The sequence below is a fragment of the Eurytemora carolleeae genome, unplaced genomic scaffold (assembly GCF_000591075.1).
Source record: "Eurytemora carolleeae unplaced genomic scaffold, Eaff_2.0 scaffold858, whole genome shotgun sequence".
Classification (NCBI taxonomy): Eukaryota; Metazoa; Arthropoda; class Copepoda; order Calanoida; family Temoridae; genus Eurytemora; species Eurytemora carolleeae.
Genome location: NW_019397386.1, coordinates 16,084 through 40,715, shown reverse-complemented (window position 1 = coordinate 40,715; position 24,632 = coordinate 16,084). Strand labels below are relative to the sequence as shown.

Below are 24,632 nucleotides of genomic sequence, written 5' to 3'. Positions count from 1 at the left end.
ACAAAAATATTCTCATTTTCATTCCAAAAATAAATTGAACAGATTTTGTGTTCAGATATCAGCAAATGTTTCCTAGGGAACTGTAAACCAAATTTTCACTGATCCTCCATTTACAAAGTGCCATTCGTTGATAAAGATACTCTATCTATATCTTTAATTAATTTTATATATCTTTAAAAAATTTATCTTTGAAGGAATCTTTGAAGGAATAATTACGCATACTTAGGAGGAAAATGACCCGTTCGCTATGCCGACCTGGAGAAAGTGTCTTCATTCTCTCATCTTCTTCATGATGGTTGCAGCTGCAGATATTGGAAATATGATCGGTAAACAAATTTATGTATTTGTAATCATGAAATTTCCTTCTTTATTAAAAGAAAGGAAATCGAGAGAAACTAAGACTAAGTCAGAAACTCTGATTTATATGTTTATATCTTCGCAACCAAATGACCACATCGATTCAATCTACTTATAAAAAGTCATCTGTCGCGGCGCAACACCTTAGACTTCGATTTTGTCTTGAGAATTTGAAACAGCTTTAAATTACAGTGTGTCGTAGACCTTACATATATCAAATTATGAATTCTGTCAGAACAAAAAAACGAAGTTTGAAAAATCAAAGATTTACAACGTCAGGTTGCAAAGATATAGGAATTTGAATTTGTTGAAAAAGATTAATTTTTTTTGATGAGTTTAGTTTTACCAGAGTGATATCTTATTCAGTAGATTTTAGCTGCGGTTCTCTTGTCATTTTACGAGCTGTTTAAAAATAATTATTTTTTTCATTCTTACTTAGATTTTTTTCTTTGAAAGATGAGGTTTTTGCTTTGGCCAATCCAATTGTATTGAAAAATGCGTTTCATTTTTAAAAATTTTAGAAATTAATCTTTGAAAATCATGCATTCTCATTCCTCATTTATGTCAATGATTCGATTATTTAACTTAAAAACAGTTCCCAGTTAAACCATACATTGATGAGTGACAACCTTCTCTTTTCTCAGTTTACTATTATTGCAGGATGTATTCTTATCTGATATTCCCATGGGATAATTTTCTAAACTAAAATCTAAATCTGAGAAGTTTTAAATCTGGACGAACTTTACATTTTAAAAGTTTTAAAGCTGGACGAACTTTACATTTTAAAAGACGATCAATTGCGTCTTCACTTAAATCCAGTCCGCTATGAAAAGTTGGATCAGTTTTTAAGACTGGGTCAGCTTAAACAGTACACATGAATAGGATTACAACTAAGCTTATATATTATCCAGGCTAGAAGCGTTTCCATGCCGGAAATATAAAGGGAATATTAAAATAAGTTAAAAGTCTCTATAAAACATACAATTCTTTTTTTCACTACACATAAAAGCAATTAAGACGTATACGTACATCGTACTTGAATTTATGTACTTAAATAATAAGTGGAGGCACAAAAGTGTGACATAGAACAACCCTTGTAATTTAGTCATCTTGACATACATACAACTTTTAAATTTTCCAAATAAAATTGCTTTAGAAATTCAAAGTCAGCAATCACAATTCTGCATTCAAAAGTATCTTATTTCAGTTTTTAAGTATAACGGAGCTGAAAACTTTAGAGTTGGGTCCCATAGTACCAATCCACTTTATCTGAATATTCACAGTGGACACTTCTGCCAATCCGCTCTTTTCCCTCTTTTTGGATATCCCTACTGGATTCCAACTAAGAAGAGTTATCCCATTAAATGGCGCGCAAAATTTCACGATTTGCGGCTTCTGATTGGCTGTTCGGGATTCTGCATACACCACTCTATTCCTGTATACAAACTAAAGATTAAAATAATTTGAAGATTAATAAAAAGATAAGAACAAGCATTGATCTCGATATCCACAATTCTAAAGTTTTCAACCCACTTCTCTAAATAGGTTTCATTTAGTAGAAAAAGATATTTTATAAATCTGGTTTTTCTTCTCGGAGGATTTGAGTTTAGAAATCCAAAGGAAATTGAGAAATATGAAATCCTGGAGAACTGACATGACAACCAATTTTGTTTTTACACAACTTTAACAAGTTAGTTAAAGAGAAAATGATAAAAAAGGAATTGTGTCTTTGCCACAAATGTAGATTTTTAATCCCCTGCTCTTTGAAACCCACTGTAAACTCCAGTTCATTTCAAGTACCGGCTAGAGCAAGCTGTACAGTACACATACAGACATAAATAACAGGCAAACCGGGACAGCTGTTCCAAGGAGATTCTAGTGAACCTGATGTTTAAAACCATTGATATTTTAGACTTAGATCGCTTGATCTACAGAAAATTCCCAGTGTGAAATATCTAAGGTCTCAGACATTGTGTTTCAAAGATATGGGGATTCGGAAAAGACTCAATTTCCTTGAAACGATTTAGAATCAGACCCAATGATATGGACCGTTGTTCTCAATGTTACAAGCAAGGGAATCGAGTTTTTGCCAGAAACTCAATTTTTCTAATTTCTATATGATTGCAACCTGATGGGGTAAACATTTGATATTTCAAACTTAAATTATTTCATCTAACAGAATTCATATTTTTGAATATCTAAGGTCTACGACATTTAGTTACAAAGATATAGGAATGAGAAAGCAAGTAATTGTGGCAAAGACTCAATTTCTTTGCAACGATTTAAAAACACCGACACACTATTATCCAACAATATTCAATTTTTATGTTTCTAACAAACGTTTGATAATTTCGAACCTACTACTACAGTCCAGCGTTTCCCCCGTAGTTAACTGAATATAAAATTGACAAATATGTAGTACTTACTGCTTCAAAAATATGTTGTAGTAAAACTTATTGGAAAAAGAGCAGATATCTAAAACTTGCCATAACGATTTCCCCATAATCTTGTATTGCTTCAAAAAAAAAAGGCTGAAGAGATAAAGAATTTTTCCGGAAAATTATTCAGCTGGAATTTTGAAAGAAAAGAAAATATTAGAGAAAGATAAAAAGTTGATTGTGCACGTGGTTAAATCAGGTGGTTAAATCATTTGGTTAAATCACGTTGTTAAATGGTGGTTAAATCACGTGGGTTTTTTGCAACTCCTATGTATTATTCATTTTTTACAAAAGTATGATTAAAAATATTGTACTGTAAGTCTGTACTATATGTTTGCATTTATATTATATATATTACATATACTCCCATGCTCAAGAACACATTCTATATTTTCGTGTCCGGCCAAATTACACTTTACTTTACAGTTTACATAAAACCCAATGGTAATACCGAATACAAATACTACAGATATAATAAAAATATAGATATCAGAAAAATATCTCTTACTAACCAGGGCAAGATGCTTATGGTTTTATAAATAAAACACGCAATATTTATGTTTAAAGGAAAAATTTGTGATTTTTAAACCTCCCTAGCACCCTAGCCGTTAAATTTAGAGGTCTAATTTGTTAGAAATAAGCTGGCTTTGACGGTTATTAACATGAATTAAACATCAAAAAATATTAAATAAATTTAGTTTCTACATACAACACAGACGACAATGTCTATATAAGACTAAATTAAAATTCTGTAATCAAATTTATGATTTGATTTAATCTAATGATATATTTTCATATTATATCGGATCATTCGTTCTGAGATTATAATTCATAAAGCATTTTCATATTTCGACTAATAGTATATTAAAAAAATTTATATATCTTCTAATTTATCTTACCTTTCTGATTTGGTTTAATAAGCTGGATACGACTGTGTCGGAAAGTGTCATTCTCTTTTTCGTTTCTCATAATTTAAAAATATTTTATAATTCTCATGACTTATTTTATAAATAGTTAATAATTCTCATGACTTATTTTATAAATAGTTAATAATTCTCATGACTTATTTTAAAAATAGTTTATAATTCTCATGACTTATTTTAAAAACAGTTTATAATTCTCATGACTTATTTTTAAAAAAATTTGTAACACTAGCAAACTAGTTATATGCATCTTTTTTATGTATATTTAGTTCCCAAATGTATATTAACCATTCTTGTGCTTTGTTCTATTTTTATTTTGTCTATAAATGTTTAATCAGAGTGTAACTGTTAGGTCTATAAACATCTACAAACGATATAAACTGTGTATAAAGCAGAATACAAATATATTCTTAGATAACATTATCCTCTGATAAAACACGGAAAATTGTATTGGTATTTTGGTCGGACCGGTACACTGAGATCTTGCCAGTCTACATTTGTTGCATGCAACATACAGGTTTGCCTTTTTACTAGGTAGTCTAGACTAGACAGTACGACCGGGTAGTCTAGACTAGACAGTACGACCGGCTAGGTTCATGCAACTTTGAAAAGGGTGTATTCATTGTATTCATAACGTGCTCACTTCACTACATACAAAATAGATGGAGAAGGTAAAATATATTCAACTTAACTGCTACATATTTGTGACACCGTAGCTCCTCGAGTTTTGATTTATTCAACATAACTGCTACATATTTGTGACATCATAGCCCCTCTAGTTTTGATTTATTCAACATTACTGCTACATATTTTTGACTTCGTAGCTCCTCGAGTTTTTATTTTACGCACAAATTTAAAACAGAAAAGTTATTCCGTTATTTATATATTACTAGATGAAGTGCCCGGCGTAGCCCGTGGAATTAAAAAAAATAGATTTTTAAAAGAAAATAATTTTGAAAAAGGAAAAGAAATGTCGAAATTTATTTAGCCTATGATACTCCCCGCACACCCATGGATTACCTTAAAAAAAATCAGCTCATTCGGTCCAGCGGTTCGGCCAGCTATAGCTAGCATATAAATATAAAAATATGTATATACATGTTACATGAGCGAAGAGCTTTATTATATAGTTCAATTTTTTGTCCTAAACAAGGTCTTCAAGGATAAAAACAGATAAGATTTCAATTTTAAATGAAAATTTTACTTTAGTTTAACGTGACTTAAACTATACATTTTGGTCATATAAGTATGAAGGCTATGTTTTGGGAATATTCCTGTTATAAAGCAGAGGCGTCGGGCGTTGCCCGTGGTAGCTAGATAGCTGGAGATGTCCAGGTTTTAAATACAGTTTGGAAAAAAAGGATTTTTTTAATTCAAACTTGTGGAAAACAAATTACATAGTTGGCAAGATATGGCTAAATCAGTGGAATAATTTTGCGTCTGCGAAAGTTTTTAGAAATAAAAAAAGTAACTGAATAAAGTTATTGAACCAGGCTTTTATAACAAACTAGTCATGTTCTTAACAATCTTATTAAATTCCTCTGCAGCAGTATAGCAAAGTTTAGATGAATCCTTTCACATAACAATAATCAGAGCTGAAAACATTAGAATGAGATATCCTTAATCACGATCGCTTAATCTGATTATCCAATGTACACATTTTTGATTTTCTTCTTATAACCCTCTTTTTGGATATATCTACTGCATAAAAGTTATGTTTGATAACAATTACAGATACAATGCTATATCGATTGGACTAATATCCGATTGAATTAAAGTAATCACAAGCCGGCTTTTAGAGCATTTAAACAAATATAAATTTAATCATGTTAATATGAAATAATTGAAAAACATATTTTAGGACTATAATTGTCATTTTAAACGTTAGACTTAATAAACATTAATCCAAAACTTACTTCGTTCAATCGATGTTTAGTTCAACTGATATGACACCATCAACCACAAAAATCGAAACCGGTACATCTTGACATGATACGCTTATTGGTTAGATTTTTAACTTCTTTCTTGGATATCGAATGCGTTTTAAAATAATTTTGGGTTTAGTAAAACCAGGAGTTTAAGCATTAATCTTGATATCCACCATTATAAAGTTTTCAGCTCTGAACACATACCAGACACCTGCAGTTTAACATATTAATATAACATAATTGTATTTATGAATTTTTAAAGAAGCCGATTCATTATGAAACTAAGTGTAGATCGATACGAAGGAATTTTTTGTCCTTCTCATAAAGTTTATTAAACGAAAAGACAGTTATGATTAAACGAACTAATTTAAATAAAAAATACGATGAAATTTTGAAATAAACTATGCAATGATGTGAATAGGCTAGACGCTGATTCGCGCACTCAAATATAGAAAAATTAACCAATATACAACTAACTAGATGGAGTTTAAGAATATTGGAGTAAATGAAAAGAATAATTGGCTAGATGACAAAATCGCGGTTTTTTCCTTTTTCCAAAAAAAACAAAAAATAAACAAAAATCAATTTTAATCAAAATTAAAATTTGAAAAATGGGGTAAGATAAAGTGAGATCAAATGAGAAGTACAAATTTAGACTAGAATAGGGTGGACACCTTATATTCCATAATGAACTTGACAAAAGAAAATAGCAAAGAGTAAATTTCTTTAAACGATTGATATTTATGACAATCAGTTAAAAGTTATCAATTATCCCCCTTAGTAAGTATTTAATAAATTACCAATTCTTTTGTATCGCTTTTATATATATTCATCATTTATATTTGTCTAAAGTAAAATTACATTAAACAATATAAAAGTTTACATTTGACAGGGTTTGCCAAAAAGCAGGTGCAATATAAGATTTTTAGTATGAGTATAGTTTAACTATTCAGAGGTGGTTTTCAGAAATGGAGTTTCTTGGTCCCAGTCTAGTGTTTTTCGTTTTCTAAAAATGTGGTATGATGACAGCACTGCAAGGCTTGATAGATTTTCGCACATTGCTTTGAAACTAACACTGGGTTTGTAGAACTTATGCAGTTTCTTTAGAATCGCCTTATTTAATGGTGAGATATATCCTCTTGCGCCGATTTCAAAAGGATGAACAGACACATCCCATGTTGTTATATCTCTGTGATAAAATGTTCATACTTGTTCATCTTTTGAGTGTTGGCATTTTTGATATCTGTTTCCAATGGTACAGTAAGCTCAAAAATATCCATCTTTTCCTCCATTCTATCGATAATTACTAGATCTGAGCTGGAAACTTTAGAATAGGATATCCTTAATCTCAATTGGAAAATTATTCTGGAGATCAATAAGAAGAGGAGAACAAGCAATATTTAATCTCGAAATTAAGAAAAAGAGTGGATCAAGCATTAATCTCGATATTCACTATTCAAAAGTTCCCAGCTCTGGTTTCTGTGCGGGAACAGTACCGCCCCCTGGAAGGGTATGGGACGGGATGTCAGCATATCTTTTTTTGGTGTAGTGCAACCTTGCAGCCATTTAAAATATGGTTTGTAGTTTCTTGTCTTTTACCTTGCAATTCAGCGCCTGCCTGTAAACATTGTAGAAGGTTGGTTTGTGTTGGCAGGGTGTCAAAACAGGAGTTGAGTAGGAATTTCAGTGTACATTTCTTCAGATTGAACATGTAAGATTTCCAGATCATGTCAGATTTTTTAAGCATTGCCAGGCAGAGAAAATGTCCTTGAGTGTTTCTGTATGTTCTCTCCAGAAAGTTTCATTTTAAAAAGATACTTTTTCATTTTTTTATAGCATTGATGTTTGCAAGCTTGGTCATCCCACTCAGGCATTTCTTCTTGACCATAGTTCTCTAACGTGGCTTGTTGAAACATTTTTTCTGCATAGTCTGTGATGGAATTTTTGCGGAGCCAATTTTTTCCCTGTCAAATGTTTTTATCTACATGAAGCTTTTAAAATTTAGAAATGGAATACTGAATACATATCTAGAAATTAATTTGAATTATGAACAATATTTGAACAAAATTTTACATAAATTAGTGTTTAATGAAATAGAGGGGAATAGATAATGCAAATGTGATGGAACCGGATCAAAATTAAACGCATATGATTATGTTTAGAAATGAATAGATTGGGTGTAACTTTAGCCGGGGGGGGGGGGGGGATCCCAATAAAATCTGAATTTCTAAAATTGTATTGCATTATAACAACTAGTATAGTAATGTAAGTACTTATTGGGATTACAGAAGTAATTACTAACAAGGCTTATGATGTTAATTACTTGATTGTACTTTTCGAGGGTAATAACTAATTAAAATCACACACAGTGGTCGTCGTTCAGATCAATACAATGAAGACGACGTTTCTCTTTAAGTTATGATTTCTATCAACCTTTTTTTCAAATTACATGTTTACAAGTGAACAAAAAGAAGCTGTTAATTGAAGTCTTCTCGTTGTTTCCACGTTTATGTGCATCTAATATATCCATGTTGTTTGAAAGCTTGGTGTAGAAATCTAAAATAGCAATTAAAAAGCATCTTCATTGTATTCAATATACGACGACGACGACAATTGTTAGAAATACAGGTAATTACGATGATGATAATTATCAGGTAAATGTAATTACTATTTGAATTACGTAGGTGTATTATTTTAAAATTACCTCGGTTATTTTTATCATACAACGTAGATAATTGCTGTAATTATACCTAGGAAATTAGAACTATGTTTAGGTAATTGCTACTTAAATTACGTAGGTAATTATTGTCAAAACTACGTAGGTAATTTACATTAAAACTAGGCTTCCAGTGCTCGAAGCGCCCATCTCAGGTTTAGTCGTTTTGCCGTTTATGGGACACAAACAAACAAACAGACTGACAGAAAAACAAAGTAAATTTTGATTACCTTAAAGCGAATGGAACACTGTTTCCGGTTCAGATAAATCATTTTCAAATCTCTTTAAAATGGAACTGGTAAAACTTAAAATATTTTTTAAAGCAGCCTGTTTCAGTAACTAGCAACAAGGGATTTGAATTTCTATCCTATAGAAGTTCGAAACTTATTGTATTGTATAATGTATTATCTGTCTCTAGCTTTAATCTAGATATTTAGATAATCAAATTTTAGATCGCAAATATCTGGTTAAATCTATCTATGTACGTGCTGGTTTAACTGTGCTTTTAAGAAGATTTGCAAATTATATTTTGTGATTAAATATTATGAGATCATTTATTACTTCTTTTCGATTACTTCTTTTTAAGAAAATTTCGTTTTTGCATGAATGATTGTTATTAGGCAGGGTTATCTTAAACATTTTTTAATCATAGTATATTATATATTATCATAAAATTCAAGTAAAATCGATTAACAGTTAAAAATTGTTTTACAAGATCCTTATTTTTTCTTTAAAGCTCTAATTTTAAATTCCTTAGATCTATCAAAGTTAACTCACTTCATTTTTAAAGTTTTGTGAACTTATACAATAACAATAAGCTTTCTTTATGGAGAAAGTATATAACAAATGCTTTACTCCAATAATACTTATAATACTTTAAGTCTGTATCAATACAGATACAACTCTCTCTGTATTCTTAAGTCTGTATCAATACAGATACAACTCTCTCTGTATTCTTAAGTCTGTATCAATCCAGATACAACTCTCTCTGTATTCTTAAGTATGCATCAAACCAGATACAACTCTCTCTGTATTCTTAAGTATGCACCAATCCAGATACAACTCTCTCTGTATTCTTAAGTATGCATCAATTCAGATACAACTCTCTCTGTATTCTTAAGTATGCATCAATTCAGATACAACTCTCTCTGTATTCTCAAGTAAGCATCAATCCAGATACAACTCTCTCTGTATTCTTAAGTATGCATCAAACCAGATACAACTATCCCTGTATTCTTAAGTATGCATCAAACCAGATACAACTATCCCTGTATTCTTAAGTATGCATCAAACCAGATACAACTATCCCTGTATTCTTAAGTATGCATCAAACCAGATACAACTATCCCTGTATTCTTAAGTATGCATCAAACCAGATACTACTATTCCTGTATTCTTAAGTATGCATCAAACCAGATACAACTCTCTCTCGAACTCTACAATCTCCAATAATACTTTATTCTGTATCAATCCAGTTACAACTCTCTCTGTATTCTGAAGTATGTATTTATCGACACATAACGCTATAGAAATTTATCGTCCCTACCGAGCAATATTACTCTGATCGTAATAAAACAGTGGTTCATATTTAACTAATATATATTTTAGGTTTAATTGTACAGGTTAGTATAAGTATGGACCGATAGGTCTGTTCAGAAATTAACGAACATAGTTATATATACAAAATATATAAATTCGGGTTGTTACTATATTTATTTCAAATAATATTGACAAAAGCAACACTACTTTTTAATGCTTTTAATGCTTTTTAACCATGTCCAAACCTGAAATCAGAAAAAAAGGGATTTTTGATTCGCAGGGAAACAGTTCAATGAAATATTTCTTTAGATTATACAAATTGGTACTGATCTAATGCTTAAGTTAAAAGATATTAAACTCCTTTACCATTCCTGTCTTCCAGCTTATTTATAAGATTGTTCAGATATTAGGCATTAAAGTGATCGCTAACAATTTCCAAAAAGAAAAAAAAATTTAGTTTAAAAATGACATTTTTATTAACTTGAGAATAAAATGGGACAATTTTAGAAAGGAATTGATCCATCGCCACAAACTCTAATTTTGGCATCTTTGCAACTTTATGGTTTAAACCTTAGATCATTTGATCTAAAAGAATTCATGTCATGTACAAAAGTGAAGACTTGGCTGCAACAAACATTTTTTATATAAATATATCTTCTATATTTAGAACAAAAGTTTTATAAATATATCTTCTATATTTCTGTTAAAAAAGGAACAATGAATATCGGTATTTGGTAATAACGTCATTAACAGAGGCCGGGGGGGGGGGGGTAAATATTTTAGTTGCAAAAAATTCTGAAAATAGGAATAACAACAGGAATTTAGGGAATAAGATTACAGTTTGGAACAAAAAAGGAACATAAATCAAGTTACAAGTAAGGAACAAAAAAGGAACATAAATCAAGTTACAACAAAGGAACAAAAAAGGAACATAAAGCAAGTTACAAGTAAGGAACAAAAAAGTAACATAAAGCAAGTTACAAGTAAGGAACAAAAAAGTAACATAAAGCAAGTTACAAGTAAGGAACAAAAAAGGAACATAAAGCAAGTTACAAGTAAGGAACAAAAAAGGAAATATACATGTGCTCAAAAAAAGGCTATTCATACTGTACAATGTACAAGCATTAGGAATATTAGTCAATAATAGGAACATAAAGCCAGTTAAGAACAAAAATAAATTACTAGGAAACTTGTAATATCCTGTCAATTAGGAAAAATATTACAATTTTGATTAATTACTATGCGTATGCATTATTATGCAAGTAATATAGGAACAATATTATGATAGAAATATTATTAATATTTAATATCATAATTCCTTCACATAACTTGAAAAATGGGTACATACGATTTATCAAATTGAGAACATTGTTGTATCAAATTTGGAAATAAATTTTCCCCACAATCTCAAGGGGGCGAAGGTACCCCGCCCCCCCCCGTAAATTTGCTTTTTCTAAAGCTAGAAGTCATACACTCTCAGTCTCTCTCCAAGATTGATCTTTTTTATTGAATCAAGTCCATCAAAGTTTGACCAAAGTACACCAAAACAAACTAAATATTGAAATCTCGACATCATGCACTCAAAAGCTTTGATCACAAATAAATGGGCTCTCGAAATGTATCGATATCGAGTTTTTGTGCACATTTTTTTTTGATTAATGTAATCATAAGTACGCATTCTAGCTCTCATCCTCTTTAAATTGTCTCGTTTCTTCATATGGTCTGTTGTAAGCGCACTTTCAAGTGACCTTCCATTCACCATGGTACTTTTTAAACTTCCGATTCACCATAGTAGCCTTTAAACATCCGATTCACCATTGTACTCTTTAAACCTCCCATTCACCATGGTACTCTTTAAACCTTTGACTGATCAAGGATGGCAGTCTAATTATTACGCTTGTAATTCTTGAACACATTTGAGTTTTGTAAAACCTCGTTGGAAAAAGAATAAAATAGATTTTTCATACGTCAATAGCGTTGAGTTCACACTGTACACTAGCGTAAACTCCAATTTCACGGCTTTTACACAGCATTTTCGAGCATATACACTGATTTCTCTGTTTTCAATGATGAGGCAAAGGTTAAAAGATACCGTTGTTAATCGAGGATGTCTCTCTTTAAATAGAAAAACACTTCAAATTACGCTTACAGTCCCTTTAATTAAAAATAGTAGCTTTAACTAAATCTATGCTTTCATTTTAATTTTCAAAATCAACAATGTTCTGACTTTACAATCACATTGAATCCAGTAAAAAGTCGAATGTTTAGATTGAAACTATTTTCACTACTGGACCATGCTGCCATACAATATAGAGATAAGAATGCGCAGTTATGAATTTATAATGAAAACATTTGGAACATGGTCACCAGCATTCTTTACAGTTTTGAAGCAAGTTTTACAATTCTTTTGAAAACTTTTCTTTTCGTGTTTCTCGGAAAATATATCATTTTCAATTAAAAGACAAAAGGTTTAAAGGTTTAGACATATAAATATGCATTGTTCTAAAAAGTAGTGATTTATTTATATTTCTATCCTAAAATTAATTAACTGAAGCGGTTGCTTTGCTAAATGTGAATCGTGGATTTCTGAAGAAAAATAAATGGTTGAAATTTGTCGCAGTTTAGATTTGAAAAACATAAAATGCATTTGTTTCACAAATAATGTTAAATGAAACTGATCAGAATATGTTGAAAATGTAAGTAAACCCATTTAATTTGATATTTAAATCTTAATCTACTGATAATACGTTTTGCTTTATCACAGCGTCAATTATAAACATAACATGCTAAAATATCGTCTTCCTTTTCCATAGTTTAATGGCTCCCATTTCTGGTAAAAACTTTAAGTTTTTTTAACATATTTTTTTAAATTTAAATTTTAACAAAGTTCTGTAAAAATATTTCGATGATAGCAGCCGCAAATATTTTAATATTTCAGTTTTTTCTAGATATTCATTTTCTTGTTGTTTGTGCATTATCCTGTTTGGCTAATTTTGTAAAGAAAAGAAAACATTTTTGTGATTCCGATTGCCGAGCTTGCGAGTTCATAAAAACTAGAAGTAAAGGTTAATTGCTTTTTTCTCAGAAATAGCTGTTTATATTATTTATTGATTTGATTTCTATTTTCAGTGATTTGGATCGTGATCTCGGATAAACGAATGAGGTCTGTGACGAACTACTTCTTGGTAAACCTGTCCATAGCAGATATCATCAACGCTACCTTCAACGTTATCCCAAACTTTGCGTACATGCTCACCGGAAACTGGCCTTTTGGTAATTTTTTTTTCTTCATTTATTTTTATTGTAAAGGAATTAAGTATTTGTCACAAACTCTGATTTTCTAATCCCTATATCTTTGAAACCGAATATTTTTATAGTGAAATTATGTTAGATAAAATAATCGAAGTTTGAAATAACGTTAAGATGTATAGAGATGAGAAAATCAGAGTTTGTGGCAAAAACTTAATTTCTTAAACATCTGTTTTTCTTACATCTACGAGGTGGTTTTTTTTAAAGTTACTAATTCTTAACAAATAAAAAAAATCGCAATATGTGAAAAAATAGCACAAAAATTGATCTATAGCTGGCAAACTTATCTGTCAAATTCAAAATTTATCTTGTTGCTTGAAACAATAAAAGACACGGTGGACTAAGCCAGTGGGGTTGGTCAAATAGGCCTAGGATTAGGTCGGTTACTGTAAAAAGTCTGAACGCGCCATGGGAGTTGTCATAGTTAGCCCTCTCACGGCCGGGACTATGCCAAGAAAATTGACCCTTGTCGAATGTTAGTCTGGTTAGGGCGACGTAATGTACCATAGGATCGGGTCAGTACACGCTGTTATCTGGCAGGCCGGTACAAACTGGGCAGGTCCTGTTCGAATTCAAATTTACTACGGCCCAGTGTGATATATGAGTATTCAAAAGATTATTTAAAGGTTTCACTAATATTATTTCTTCTATTTTACTGAAGTAGGATCCATCTATTTACTAAACAAACAAACCCAACTTCAATTTAAATAGATTTTAAAGAACTTATGCAAAACAGAATATATATATATATATATATATATATATATATATGTATATTTAAGAAAACACAGTTTCAGAATTTTTATTTTTAAATTGAGTCTTTGCCACTAACTCTGATTTTCTAGTCCCTATATCTTTGCAACCAAATTTCATAAACTTAAGATATTTTAAACTACGACTTCTGTTAAATCAAATAATCTTAGTTTTAAATATCACAGATTCACACCATCAGGTTCCTCAGATATAGGGATTTGGAAATTTAGATTCCTTTTCTAGTTTATGCGCAGAGAATCGATGAAAAACTTTCTTAAATATATTCTTAAATTTCACAAGCTCTTTTAACAAGAAATGATTTTTGTGAAAACATTGTTAATCTTTAATTTAGGATGGATTAGGTAGTTTTTCTCCTTTCATTCATTCCTTGATCCCAAACTGTTGAAATATAGATATCTATATTTTCCTTTAAATCTATAATATACACATTTATATTGCATACCTCGGGAAATATCTTGGAAGAATTCTGGTTTCATGAAAGAGAATTGATCATTCAGGGCCCACATACTGTGAATACTAAGTACTTTCTCCTCCTGCACCAAGATTTTAATTCATTTTCCTAGTTTTGTGAGATAGAGCAAACATCATGGACACGTCTCATAGAATACTATCAGACTATCAGGAGTTTTGCACACACATCTGTCCAAATTTGTAAAAACAATTTTAAACTGTGGAAATTAATCAAATTTAATTATTACCACTGTCATCTCAGAATGTCAGGGATCTTGAAAGCTCTAATTAATTCGTAATAAAATGCGATTAATGATTTTCTCTATTTCTATAATACAAAAAATACAGTAAAAGTGCGACATTTAACAAGTATCCACCCAGCTTGTTCTATGATTGGGATTTACATTATAGGGTGGATTACTATTCAACACTGTTAGAATAAAAATATTTTTTTTTTCTTTTTTACAGCAGAATTTTTAGTTCTATGAATGAGAGTTGTTCAATAAAAGAAGTAATCAACGAAAAGTATTCAATTGTAGCATTGATTCTGAAGAGAACATGTTTTTATTGAGAAAAGTATTCAATTGTAGCATTGATTCTGAAGAGAACATGTTTTATTGAGAAAGCCAAGGATCACAGCATGCATAGTTTATAATAACTTAACCTTGGACACATTTTTAAATGTTAAATTATCTTTTAACAAATTTATTTCATATATTTTATTCCATGTTTGGTTTGATTTCCGGAATATTAGAAATGTTTTTCAGGTTAGTTAATCAACTACTATTGGTAGACATAAATGCTTTCCCTGAGACCTATAACTACAAAGCGTTTATTGTGAACGTACTGTCAAATGACCCTGCTATTTTATCTTTGCCTTCCTTGAATAGGAATGTTATGCAACGTAATTCATGTAGTATATCGCGTACTATAATGGAAACATACGATGAACTTCCTTATAGAGAAATAAATCATCCTGCGAAGAAGTTAAACCGCCTTTTTAAATCAGAGATACTTAATATAAAGACCGGTTTTGGGTGGTGGAAATACAGTGTATAGCAAACAGACAGACATACACTATTGCATACATGCAATATAATCTTAATAAGCTCATCATGACGTTTGAAAACTTGATAATCCTATCATGATTATTCTGCATTAGAATAAAATAGAATTCATTTATATGAAATAAACTCTAATATGGCGACATTACACTCCAGTTATATGCTTCAAATAAAGCTTTTTGCAGGATACAATTTTTAAAAATTTCTAAGAACAGACTGAGAATAAAAATGCGATTCACTCTGTTCGTATCAATTCGATTGAATTATCCTCAGTGTGAATCAAATGATTCAATAGTCAGTGAGTATTCTCTTTGAAACCCTGATTTTAAAAAGTTTGAATTACATACAGCAAAGCATAGCAGAGTTTATGCCGATGATACACTAGGATGATACACTAGGATGATACACTAGGATGATACACTAGGATGATTGCTTGATTAAAGTGTAAATGTGTGTTTGCTCCATTATAAACTGAGGAGTCATGAAGACTGGTAAAAACCTTTGCGGGGTCAAATTTAAAGAACTTGAACCGCGGCATAAATATGGTTGGTTTCACTTTTCTTTAATAGCACTGCACAAACCAAACACTGGTTCTAAACTCTTATCTTTGATCAGCAAAGTATTTTGGAAACACAAATTTGAAAAAACCTTCAATAGATCTACAATGAAACTATTATATGTCTAATGATTATAGAACATAGAAAATAAATTGTCTAAAATTAGATGCTAATAATGTCAAATTAATAAGATATTTCATCTATGCATTACAGAAAAAAACTATGATTTTAATTTCTAAACACCAACACATCTACTTAACAAGAGCTTGGTTTTTTTCTTTTTTAATTCAGTTACAAGAATTCTTAACATTTCTTTTTTTCTGTTCAAGAAATTAGAAGTTCCTTGTACAATTCTATTTACAAAAGTTCCTAAATTCTCTGTTTGTTTTTAATTCGTGTCTCTAGGGTTGCTGATGAGTTTCTTTTATGCTCAAACTTCTTTCTAAATATTTTAAACTATATATTCTAGATTTTGTAAATATTTTAGGATGTGCACTGTAAACTAACTAGGATGAATGTACTGTAAATTATATATTTCATGATGGGTGTATTGTAAACTAAATTACTAAGATGTGTACTGTCAACTTTATATTCAAAGATGGGTCTACTGTAATCTATAAATTCAAGGATGGGTGTATTGTAAACTATGTATTCTATGATAGGTGAACAGTAAACTATTAATTCTATGATGGATGCACTGTAAACTATGTATTCTATGATGGGTGTACTGTAAATTATATATTCTAGATGCGTGTACTGTAAACTATATATTCTATATTGTGCACTGTAAGCTTTATATTCTAGGATGGATGTACTGTGAACAATATACTTTCTAGGATAGGTGTACTGTAAACTATGTATTCTATGATGGGCGTACTGTAAACTATGAATTCTAGGATGGGTGTACTGTAAACTGTGTATTCAATGATAGGTGTACTGTAAACTATGTACTCCAGAGCCCAAAACTTAAGACAGGGTATCGTTATGAAAACCAGTTTTAAAACCCGGGTTTCACGAATGGGGTTAGTCAGTTTTGTTGATATCAATATTTTTGTCATAAAATACTATTTTATTTAGTTTCTTTATATTCTCCATTTTTGTCGAATCTCTTTAATCAAAATCTACAAAATGTTAAGATCCCAAAAAGGACACTCGGGAGTTTCGTTCGACGATACTCTTTTAAATTTCGGACTCAGGATGGGTGTACTGTAAACTATATAGTCTAGTATGGGTGTACTGTAAACTATGTATTCTATGTTAGGTGTACTGTAAACTATGTATTCTAGGATGGGTGTACTGTAAACTATGTATTCTATAATAGGTGTACTGTAAACTATATATTCCAGGATGGGTGCACTGTAAACTATGTATTCTAGGATGGGTGTACTGTAAACTATGTATTCTAGGATGGGTGTACTTAAAACTATATATTCTAGGATGGGTGTACTGTAAACTTGGAACCTACTTCTCTCTAATCTCTGTGACGTGTTCAGTGTTCACCCTGGTTGCTATATCCGTGGATAGGTAATATATATACAGTACAGGACACTAATGTAAATAGTACAGGACACCAATATATACAGTACAGGACACCAATATATATAGTACAGGACACCAATATATATAGTACAGGACACCAATAAATACAGTACAGGACACCAATATATATAGTATAGGACACCAATATATACAGTACAGGACACCAATATATACAGTACAGGACACTAATATACATAGTACAGGACACCAATATATGCAGTACAGGACACCAATATATACAGTACAGGACACCAATATATACAGTACATGACACCAATATATACAGTACAGGACACTAATATATACAGTACCTGACACCAATATATACAGTACAGGACACCATATATACAGTACAGGACACCAATATATACAGTACAGGACACCATATATACAGTACAGGACACCAATATATACAGTACAGGACACCAATATATACAGTACAGGACACCAATATATACAGTACAGGACACCAATATATACAGTACAGGACACCAATATATACAGTACAGGACACCAATATATACAGTACAGGACACCATATATACAGTACAGGACACCAATATATACAGTACATGACACTATCATATAGTTTAAGGTAATATCTTTTTGAAACTTCTAGCTGGATAAACTTCTTCAAATGTTGATACTATGATAAATGTCATTCAAGAAAATTTGAAGAATAATTCTCTTTAGTTGAATTTGGCTCCAGTGTTCCAACAAATTTTGTTAAATGAAATGATCACACCCAAACAACAGCAATGCCACTTGTCGACTTTTATTTCCTTCAATAAACATAAATATTTATTTTTACGATAAACTAAGTATACACTATAAACAACACAATATTTGCACCCTCATACGTATCATTTTAGTTTCATTATTTTTTTCTTTAATTATATATTTTCTTGTTCTACAATTACTAGGATACAAATGTATGATAAACTGACTTTTATGACAATAGCTTATTAATACTAAACTTAAATGACACTAGTTTATTTGATACTAAACTGTTTTATATTGCACTAATTTATTAGATGCTAAATGTCTTACATTACACTAGTTTATTAGATACTACACTTGTTTAATATATACTGAACTGTCTTATATTACACTAGTTTATCAGATACTAAACTGTTTTACATTGCACTAATTTATTAGATGCTAAATGTCTTACATTACACTAGTTTATTAGATACTAAATGTCTTACGTACATTACACTAGTTTATTACATACTAAACTGTCTTATATATTACACTAGTTTATTTAATACTAACTGTCTCATATTACACTAGTTTATTATTTTGTAAACTGTCTTATTTCACACTTGTTTATTTAATACTTAACTGTCTTACATTACACTAGCTTATTAAATGCAAAACTGTCTTATATTACACTAGCTTATTAAATTCAAAACTGTCTTATATTACACTAATTTATTAGATGCTAAACTGTCTTAAACTACACTAGTTTATTATATTCTAAACTGGTATACACTAACTTATAAAATTCTAAACTGTCTTATATTGCACTACATCATTAGATACTAATTACGCTATCGTATTAGATACTAAAGTTTTGTAGCTTTGTCTAATTTTTCGCTCAAAAAACTTTTGGTTTAGAATCTCTCCAATAATCTCTAACATCCATGCATCTGCACAATTTTTCGTCCTTAGATATACAAATTGTCCAGGGCATGGTATTTGCGTCATTAACTAAACATTTAATGTTCCTGGACTTTAAACAGTCTCCACAGAAGCCTGGGAAGTTTTACAAATAATTGTATTCTAAAAGTTGGCTTTTATTATGCACTATGCAATAATTTTACCAAGACACAAGATAAGGCTTCTCACAAACTTTTACAGAAAAAAATCTAGAATTTTGTAAAGAAAAGTTCAAAAAGTTTTTGCCTATTGTTCTCTAGATTGGTTAAATATTTAGAGGACTTATCTACGTGAAACTTATTCAGGTTTTCGCCTGTTTGAAAATACACAAAATACAATAATTTTCTAATTTTGGAAAACAACTCAGACTATCTAAACGTTAAAGGATGTTTCTGAAACCTGAAAAACCTCAATAATTTGGTGAAATTTTAGTAGATAAGAGAACGAATTCAGGGAATATTAGTTCAAAACTGGGAAAGATTGGATTTTAAGGATCCATTCCCGGATCGAGAAACAAGTCTCTGATTAAAACCATTTGGAGTGCTTTATTTATTTAACAATTGTCAATATTGAATCATTTTCTAAAATCAAAATTGGAATATAAGCTATAACTACATTGCAATTCTCTAGTTGAATCTATACTCCAAGATGTGTAACTAGGTATAATCTAGTCTATTCTAAGATTTATATTTAGGTACAATCTATTCTCTGGTTAAATATATTCTCTAAAATGCATATCTATTTTCTAATTAAATCCACACTCTAAGCTGTATATAGCTGTATATCTAAGTACAATGCTATTCTCTAGTTATCTCTATACTCTAGTTAAATCTATACTCTAGTTAACTCTATACTCTAAGATGTATATCTAGATCCAAAAGCTAATCTCTAGTTATATCTATACTCTAAGATGTATATCTAGATCCAAATGCTAAGCTCTAGTTATATCTATACTCTAAGATGTATATCTAAATCCAAGTGTTAATCTCTAGTTATATCTATACTCTAAGATGTATATCTAGATCCAAGTGTTAATCTCTAGTTATATCTATACTCTAAGATGTATATCTAGATCCAAGTGTTAATCTCTAGTTATATCTATACTCTAAGATGTATATCTAGATCCAAATGTTAATCTCTAGTTATATCTATACTCTAAGATGTATATCTAGATCCAAGTGTTAATCTCTAGTTATATATATACTCTAAGATGTATATCTAGATCCAAATGTTAATCTCTAGTTGTATCTATACTCTAAGATGTATAGCTAGATCCAAATGTTAATCTCTAGTTATATCTATACTCTAAGATAAATATCTAGGTACAATGCTATCATAAACCCCCTGAGGCCCCGACTATCCAGGTTAAAAACAATCTTCATTGCTACATCTATCTGGAGCCTTGGTAATAATAATATTAACATAATCATTGATAATAATAATGAAAGCTATAATATTAATCATATTAGTAAATTAATAATAACAATAATGAGAATAATATTAATAAAAATAATAAAGATGAGTATTACTGATAATAACTACTGGACAACTACTAACAAGTTTCTCTTTAATTCTTTTGAAAGGATTGAAAGGGGGCAGAGTCTGATCCCGAATTAAATTCGAGTTTGATCGCTACTAATTTTACCTCTATCTGTTGCCTCTAAATGGACAAAATGGCTAAAAACGTTTTATGCTCAAGGGCGTAGGGCCACAGAACCGTTAAATCCACCTGACCCAGACCGTAAATAATTCAATTAGATTTGAAAGGCATTATCCAGATATTACAAGTAATAAACGTTAAGATTTGAAACGCAATATCCAGATATTACAAGTAATAAACGTACAATTCAATGATTGGTTTAAAATTTAAATAATTATTTTCGATCTGAGTGGATTTAATACAACTATAAAGTTAATTTTTTTGGATGCTACGCTCTTAGGTACAAAACGTTTAAAATCATTTTCTCCTAATAGAGGCAACAGATAAAAATAAAATTAGTAGTAATCTTAATCAAATTAAATTCGGTATCAGAATTTGCCCCCTTTCGTTTTTTTGAGAACTCTCCCTTTTTAAGAATTCCTGTAATAAATATAATAACGGTAACAATGATACAATAAAATAAAATGATATTTCAGGATTGTGTATTTCGGTACCTCCTCTACTCTACCAGGTAACTAGGGAAATATTAGACAATCTGAAAATATATTGAGTTGTTTTAAAATATTTTTAATTTTCTCTATTCACTCTGATATTTGGTTAAGCCACAAAGACTAATTATGATGAAGAGGTTTAGACAAAAGAGATTTTATCCATTTTTCTCCTAATCGAGGAATCCTAGAGCGTCCGCGATTGTACTGAAAACTAAAATTATTAATAAACATTGGAAATATATTGTTTTCATACATGAAACCCGTTTTTCTATATGTTTACGCTAGTAGAAAAAACATTATTGACCTATCAATTTTTTATAATTAGAAATAAATATTTAAAGATAGTTATAACACTATCCTCTGTATTAAAGGGACTGTAAGCGTAATTTCGAGTGACTCTCAAATTCTCAATGCAAAAATCTTAAATCCTTTGACTGATCAAAGATTTCAGACTTATCTTCTATATATATAAAAATGTAATCTCTGTTTGTGTGTTTGTTTGTTTGTTTGTTTGATCATAACTCAGGAACCTCGAATTTTGATTGGGGAACTCGGAAGCGCCACGGGAATGCATGCTTAGTTTGGTTTTGAGATTCTAAGTTGAGTAGGTCGGGAAAATAGCTAAAATCGTAATTTACGACAAAAGGCGGGTAAACGGTTGGACAACTAAGACTCCCCTGGGCAACGCTGGGTTCCAAAGCTAGTTCTTAATAATATACGAAAACACTTAATTGTTGAATACTTTGTTTTCAAGTTTTTTTTTCAGTTTTAAAAATATTAATATTCACTTTCTAGAATTGGCAGAAAATAATATTTTCTTTCGAATTTTTGCAAGAAACTTTTAAATGTTAAATAATAGGTAACATTTAGGGATAAAAGTAACGCAGCAGCTGTGATGAGTTAACAGTGTACGCAGCGTAAGCTGCGCTTTACAGGATAAACAGTCAAATATTTAAAGGGTACCGTTGTAAATCGGGCATTGCCCACTTTGGAGTTACTTGAGTTTATGCGTACAGTCCCTTTAAACAGAGTATTACATATTTTAATAAAGAAATATTGATTGAAAATGAGTCTGTTTCTTGAGCCGGAAATTTAGGAGAGTATCGTAGACCAAAACTCCCGAGTTTCCTTTTGAGGTCTTTACATTTGCGTAGATTTTAATTTAAAAAATCAAAAAAACAGCAATAGAATGTAAAGAAGCCACTTTAAATAATATCGGTATCTACAAAACTGCCTGACCCCATTCATGAAAACGAATTTTCGATACTTTGTTTCGGGCTCTGTGGTTAGGGCCCCTAAACTCTATACTGCAGATAAACTGTTTAAATATTTCTTCCATCTCGTGTGAAAATATTTTCCCTTTTCTCATACTTTTCAACTTTTCTATCTCTTAACTAATCATTTATAATTTCTGCGGCTTGGTTTATTTACAACACTCCTTGAAAAAAAAACTAAAATTTCTTTCGTTGAGAATATTTATAATTTCTGTGCCATAAAAATATTGTATAGTTTGGTATAAAGGATTAAATCTAACTTAATTCTACATTTGCTGATTCCAATTGTGGGAAATTGACAAAATAGAAAAAAGGTTAAGACCAGTTATTTTTTAATTTCTTGCATTGGATTTACTTAAACCCCAAATTATTTTTTTAATCAGAAATTATATCGACATATAACATAACCTAAATGTTTTTAAATTTACTAAGTAAGATGATAGAACCCAGTGTATCTCTGAATGTATCTAATATTCTAGTAAACTGTTGATAGAACCCAGTGTATCTCTGAATGTATATATTATTCTAGTAAACTGTTGATAGAACCCAGTGTATCTCTGAATGTATATATTATTCTAGTAAACTGTTGATAGAACCCAGTGCATCTCTGAATGTATCTATTATTCTAGAAGACAGTTTGGGGAAGTATTGATAATAGAACCCAGTGTATCTCTGCGTGGCCTGATGCAGCTGGATTTGAGAGTAAACTGGAATACGGGTAAATGCAAATAGATTATCAAGTACAATAGGTGGTAATGGAGAAATGGACCAATTAGACACGACGTCACAAGTGTCAAATATAACAAGAAAAATTAAATTTTCTAGCATTAGTTTACATGTTTAAAAAAGTGTAAAAACAGTAAATAAAGAACGTGTAAAATTGCACTTATTTCACTGTAAGATAAGCATTTAGTCTAAAATTATCACCATAATAATTTTGTCGGACACAAAAACTGAGTTGACACTTGTGACGGAAGAATACAGCTGTACTGAGAGTGTACAAATTCTAAGTTGCCATCTGTTGCACTTGAATTGTAATTTGGGTAAATGTGTATTGTACAAGATAAAATAATAAGGTTCTGCCCAAAACATCTATGGGATAGGAAGACGACTATTTAAACAGTCCAATGAAAATTAAACACTGTAGTTTTGTAGTGAACAGTACAGACCTTTTTAATAAGTAATAGTAAGTTTATCTTTTAAGCTACTGTTACAACAAATTTTAACAAGATCCAAAGAAAATTGTATTGCTTTAATTCCGTATTCATCTAGTAATTCCGCATTAATTTGGGTCACACTGTATCAGCTTTGAAAGGAATTGAGTCTTTGCCTGAAACTTAAGTTTTCTAGTCTATGACATTGGGTTTCAATTAAATATAAGGATTAGAAAATCAGAGTTCCTGGCAAAGATTCAATTTCTTTGTAACAATTTTTGACGCTCAATTTACGCTCAGGCAAAGGTATCTGATGTAAATCGGACATGTAACATTTTTAGCAATTTTTATGTGATTTCTTTAACATTATGCTCATAAATTTGGATTAAAAAATCATTCTTTCTTTACTCAACCACCACCACCACCATTTCAGATTAGATTAGAACTTACTAACCAGAGCCCGCGATTTAAAAACTTCGGCTCGAGTCGTAATTCCTTAAACCCGACTTTAAGACCCAATATTTGACGACGGCTTGTGTCACGTGATTGACATCTGCAAGATCTTCGGCTCGACTTAAGGAGTTAGGCCCATTGAAAATAAAACCGACCTTGGTTGGTTTTAGTGGAGAATAAGGCTCAATGTTGAGTCTTGTTCTCATCAAACCCCAGAATGCGCCAACTCCTACCATGAAAATCAACCAAATAGAATATTAAACCGGTATTTTTAAACTCAACTCTGTGGAAAATAAGATGCAGCTTGAATCCGAAATCTCAAGCCGTAAATAAGGTCCAGCGAC

The 24,632-nt window shown here is 30.7% G+C and overlaps 1 protein-coding gene across 1 annotated transcript in view; it reads left to right on the top strand.

Annotated features, from left to right (window-relative positions):
- LOC111714009 (tachykinin-like peptides receptor 99D) overlaps positions 1–24,632 on the top strand; it is a 31,238-nt gene that overhangs the window by 3,121 nt on the left and 3,485 nt on the right. The window contains exons 2-7 of the mRNA XM_023489007.1: positions 227–326; positions 13,031–13,174; positions 17,492–17,579; positions 20,579–20,661; positions 21,393–21,427; positions 23,311–23,399. Of these exons, the coding sequence (XP_023344775.1) occupies positions 248–326; positions 13,031–13,174; positions 17,492–17,579; positions 20,579–20,661; positions 21,393–21,427; positions 23,311–23,399 (518 nt within the window). The 5' untranslated portion in view covers positions 227–247. The remainder of the gene's footprint in view (positions 1–226; positions 327–13,030; positions 13,175–17,491; positions 17,580–20,578; positions 20,662–21,392; positions 21,428–23,310; positions 23,400–24,632) is intronic.